Below are 5,081 nucleotides of genomic sequence, written 5' to 3'. Positions count from 1 at the left end.
TTTTATTTTAAATGTTTTGCATGAGCTTAGAGAACACATTTAAAAGGTTGCCAAAGGCCACCTTCCATCAGTTTGGAAAATTCTGACAGTTTTGCTTCTATTACTTTTCAGAAAATGAAGAATCTGCTTCGGTGCAAAGGAATTCAGAACACAAGTCTTTACTGCTCTAACCTTGTTGGAGCAATACTTACACCTATGAAAGCAAAACAATTTCCTCAGCATCAAAGAAAGAAGTAAAACCTGTAAAATGTTCCTGACATTATAAAATACATTTTAAGTTAGCTTGAGGCATGGAGCAGTTAGGGCTGGTTAGACCTCCTAGTCCATTTTTAGACCTAGAATGGGGCTTCCCTGGTAGCTCAGTGGTAAAGAATCCTCCTGCAATGCAGGAGATGCACGTTCAATTCCTGGGTCAGGAAGATCCTCTGCAGGAGGGAATGGCAACCCACTCCTGTATTTTTGCCTAGGAAATCCCAGGGACAGAGGAGCCTGGCAGGCTACAGTCCATGGTGTCGCAAAAAGTCAGATACAACTGAGCGACTGAGTGTGCAAGCAAGACCTAGAACAATAGACTTTTGGAGACATTTGAGGTCATCTGGACTGACCACTTATCCTCCAAGGAGGGAAAGTTAGTTCTGGAGGAATTCAATGCTTTCCTAAAGTCACATGAAGTAACTGCCAGCATTAGAACCCAAGTTCCTGACTCCTAGTCTCCCATCCTTTCCACAGTGTCTTTTCTTTCCCTACCTTATTTACTTTGGACAAAACATGATTTCTCTGAAGTCTCATCTCCCTGGGTATAATGATAGAAATACTAAACAATTTTGTCATATCTTTCAGAAAACTAAATGTAATACTTCTACGGCAAAGCAGACTCATATTACTTACTTACTAGTTTAGTTGAGGTCACGACAGGAGATGGATAGGTGTAAAATACCATAAGGAATTTTAGGAACAAATCGTAAAAGGAGGTATCCTGATAAGCTGAAGAACATAGATTCTGTGGAAGAGGCAGGCTGAAGAGTGATCAGTTATAGGGGAGACAAGGCGTGTGTGCATGCGTGCTCAGCCACTCAGTCGTGTCCGACTCTTTTCAACCCCATAGACTGCAGCCCTCCAGGCTCCTTTGTCCATGGAATTTTTCAGGTAAGAATACAGGAGTGGGTTATTTCCTCCTCCAACCCAGGGATCAAATCCATACATCCTGAGTCTCCTGCATTGTCAGGTGGATTCTTTACCACTGAGCCACCTGGGAAGCCCTTTAAATGCCAGATCCAAGGTTAAATCCCTTCTCTATATTATCTAGTTTAATGTTCATGATAAAGCAGGTCTTATCATCACCATCTTACAAACCTGGAAACCAAGCATTAGAAGGTTAAAGAATTTTCTCAAGAAGGATCTGAGCCTAGAATCATGGGTCTGAAGCCCCAGGTGAGCTCACCACTTGGCTGCGTCCCCTGCCTGGGTCCCTCTGTGGATGTAGGGGCTTGACTGCACTGACTCCATCTTTCTTGTACTCATGCATTGAGTTTAAGATCTGTGAGCTTAAAGAGTCTCAGGTGTTTTTCCAATGTGGTAATGTCTCTGTGAGCAGACTCTAATGCACTGGCTGAACCAACCCTCTCTCAGAGGCTGACAGCACCTGCCACTGAAAAGGGAACTAGCTTGGCCATTCGCATCAGATGAGCCCCCTACCCCCATTGGCCTACATACACAGTGTATGCCCATAAAATAGTGTTTGGGCTTAGTGTGCAAATCAGAGCCTTATTTGTTCAATGTTTAGGATACTTCTCTCTGTGATCGAGAAAAATATAAGAGGTAAAGACCAGAGGGACTTCCCTGGTGGTCCAGTGGCTAAGACTCTGCACTTGCAATGTAGGGGGCCTGGGTTTGACTCCTGATCAGGGAACTAGGTCCCACATGCTCAACTAAGAGTTTCCTTGCCACCTCTAAAGACCCAAGGCAGCCAAGTAAATAAATAAAGAAATATTTGGGACTTCCCTGGTGGTCCAGTGATTAAGACTTCACCTTTCAATGCAGAGGGTTTGATCCATGGTTGGGAAGATAAGATCCCACATGCCTTTTAGCCAAAAAATACTGAAACATAAAACAGGAGCAGTATTGTAATAAATTCAATAGAGACTTTTAAAGTGGTCCACATCAAAAAACAAACCTTAAAAAAAAAAAAAAAAAGACTAGAAAGGTCGGTAGGGACTGTTCAAGCTCATGTAAGTCGCTACTTCCTAAACTGAAAAAGAGTCCCTGCTTAACTTCTTCAATATCTCCTACGTGTGTAGTCTGTCTTTGTCTAGGTGTTTAATGTTTGACTGTAAATCTTATATATGTGTGCATGCTAAATTGCTTCAGTCATGTCTGACTCTTTGCAACCCCATGGACTGCATCCCATCAGACTCCTCTGTTCCTGAGATTTCCCAGGCAAGAATCCTGAAGTGGGTTGTCATTTCCTCCTCCGGGGCATCTTCTGACCCGTGGATCAAACCCATGTCTCTTGCGGCTCCTGAATTGCAAGGAGGTAGGTGGATTATCTACCGCTGAGCCACAAGGGAAGCCCGAATCTTATACATACACAGCTGTTTATTATTATTATCATCATTATTTGACATTACACTTTCTTGCTGTTGTTGTTCAGTCACTAAGTCATGTCTGAATCTTTGTGACCTCATGGCCTGCAGCACACCAGGCTCCTCTGTCCTCCACTATCTCCTGGCATTTGCTCAAATTCACATGCATTGAGTTGGTGATGTTAACCATCTCATTCTCTGTCTCTTCCTTCTCATTTTGCCTTCAGTCTTTCCCAGAATCACTTTAAATTTCATTTACACTCATCACTTAGCAAGTACCAAGTGCTCTTTCTCTGCATAAACAACACCGTTAATGTTGAGAATTCAAACACAAAAGATCTAGTCTCTGCTTTGTAACATTTACAATAAAATATCCATTTATTAATTGGGTCATTTGGTGAAAATAAAAAGTTTTTAGGATATATGCCAGAAAATGTGGAGCAAATAATCACGATCACTAATATTAATAATGAGTGGCTAATTTGAAAACTGCTACCTCCATTGAACTCATTATTTACCAGGCATTGTTGTAGGCACTTCACCTACTTTCTCTTTCTATTGTTCTTACTAGGAAGATCCCCTGGAGAAGGGATAAGCTACCCATTCCAGTATTCTTGGACTTACCTTGTGGCTCAGCTGGTAAAGAATCTGCCTGCAATGCGGAAGACCTGGGTTCTAATTCCTGGGTAGGGAAGATCCCCTGGAGAAGGGTGGCCTGGAAAATTCCATGGACTGTACACTCCACGGGGTCGCAAAGAGTCAGACACAACAGAGCAACTTGCACTTCACTTCACCTCATAGGCTTTAAGAAGTAAGATAACTCACTTAAGGTTATTTACACAGCTGGTCAAATTAAAAACCAGGTCTGCTAGATTCAAAGCACATACCCTTCACCACCCAGTACCAGAAAATACATATGTAAATCAGAGTTTTCTTTAAAACCTAGTAGAGACATGGAGTTAGCTAACGGAAAGAGTGCATTTGTACTCCAGAGAGTTGCGCAGAATAATTTAAAACCTACTTATTGTGCTTAATTTCACTTAAATTCCACAAACTGAAAGTGCTTGTTCTTGTACAATAGCCCAAAGCTCAACTCGGCTGTCAAGTATGACACTGGCTAGCAGAGAACTGGTATTCCTACTTCAGCAGTATAATTTTTTGGTGGATACAATCTTTCGACATTGAGGATCTGTGACAAGAAGTGGTAAGAGGAGCCCTTGGTCGTCAGGATACTTGTCACCAGCAGGTCAGGCTGTTGACAGGCAGAGTAAGTCACTGGAGCCTGGACTCCATTCCTGGGAGCAAGGGCCATGCTTGGGGACATACTGTAAACAGCATGTAATTCTCAAAGTCATGGAGACAGGTCAGTACCCGCTCCGCAGCCTCCAGCATCCCCAGAGCCTCCCAGAGCCAGGGACGAGGTCGTCCGGGGTGTTTCTGGTCTGATTCTCTGTTGTTATTAAAGCATGAACATCTCTTTCCATTTTAAATAGGATCTCTTGTTCCATGAGATTCTTTTAGCAAGGCATTGAAAAAGAGCAATTTACAGATTTTTCTCGAAAAGTGAAAAACACTTAAAGTCTGTATTTCATCCTGTACTCTGAGCTGCTTTAGAGCTCATCCATGACAACCATGTGTAATGGAGACACACAGGCCAATTGTGATGGGATTACACACACCGATTGTTTGGTTGGGAGAAGCAGTTCCAGTGTGTTTAAGATCAGTTCGGGTCCATACTCACATGCACCACACATGTTAATAACTTTTTATATTTGGAGAATGAGAGGTGAGGTGGGAGAGCAGAAAAAGCCTATCTCATCACTATTCTTTCTTTCTTTTGGCACAAAAAACACAGACAGGAGGAAGAAAGACTCAAGTGAAAAATGGAACCTGTATCAATTTCACAACTCTGCAGGAAGCACTTTCAGGTGACGCAGAGAAAAAGACTAAACATGAGTGGAAGAGGAAGGACATTATGTACAAGAGAACCTGAGAGGACCTTTAAGAGATGCTCATGAGTTTGAACAAACTCCAGGAGACAGTGAAGGACAGGCAAGCCTGGCGTGCTGCAGTCCATGAGGTCTCAAACAGTCGGACACGACTAAGCGACTGAACAATAACACCAAACACAATGCCATGTGTCCCAAAGACAATGACACCATCCCTCCTGGCTGTGATCTTCTCTGAATAAAAAGTGACTTGCTGCCTGCACTGAAGCTCATCATAAATCCTTGAAATAAGACTCTTGGAATGAGATGCCATTTATGCAGTGAACAGATGAGAACAAACATTCTCGAACTGGGCTGGCTTTTCATTCTGCTTCATGAGCAGTCTGAAAAAACACCCATGAGGTTGACTATTATTCTACCAGTAGTTTAACTACTGCTGAAAAATAAAGCCAGTAAAAAAAATGAAAACACTCTAATGAAAGTTACTATAGAATTGGGTTTCCTTCACATCTGTATGATAAATGGAATAACTCCATCTTTGTAAAGAAGC

General features: G+C 42.3%; 1 protein-coding gene across 1 annotated transcript in view; it reads right to left on the bottom strand.

Moving 5' to 3' along the window:
• XKR4 (XK, Kell blood group complex subunit-related family, member 4) overlaps positions 1-3,894 on the bottom strand; it is a 185,246-nt gene extending 181,352 nt beyond the window's left edge. The window contains exon 1 of the mRNA XM_010839017.1: positions 3,752-3,894. Within this exon, the coding sequence (XP_010837319.1) occupies positions 3,752-3,894 (143 nt within the window). The remainder of the gene's footprint in view (positions 1-3,751) is intronic.
• Positions 3,895-5,081: the final 1,187 nt, after the last annotated feature.

Source organism: Bison bison, unplaced genomic scaffold (genome assembly GCF_000754665.1).
Source record: "Bison bison bison isolate TAMUID 2011002044 unplaced genomic scaffold, Bison_UMD1.0 scf7180017864108, whole genome shotgun sequence".
Lineage (NCBI taxonomy): Eukaryota > Metazoa > Chordata > Mammalia > Artiodactyla > Bovidae > Bison > Bison bison.
The sequence above is the reverse complement of the archived record's forward strand: the minus strand, read 5'-3'. Positions and strand labels throughout refer to the sequence as shown.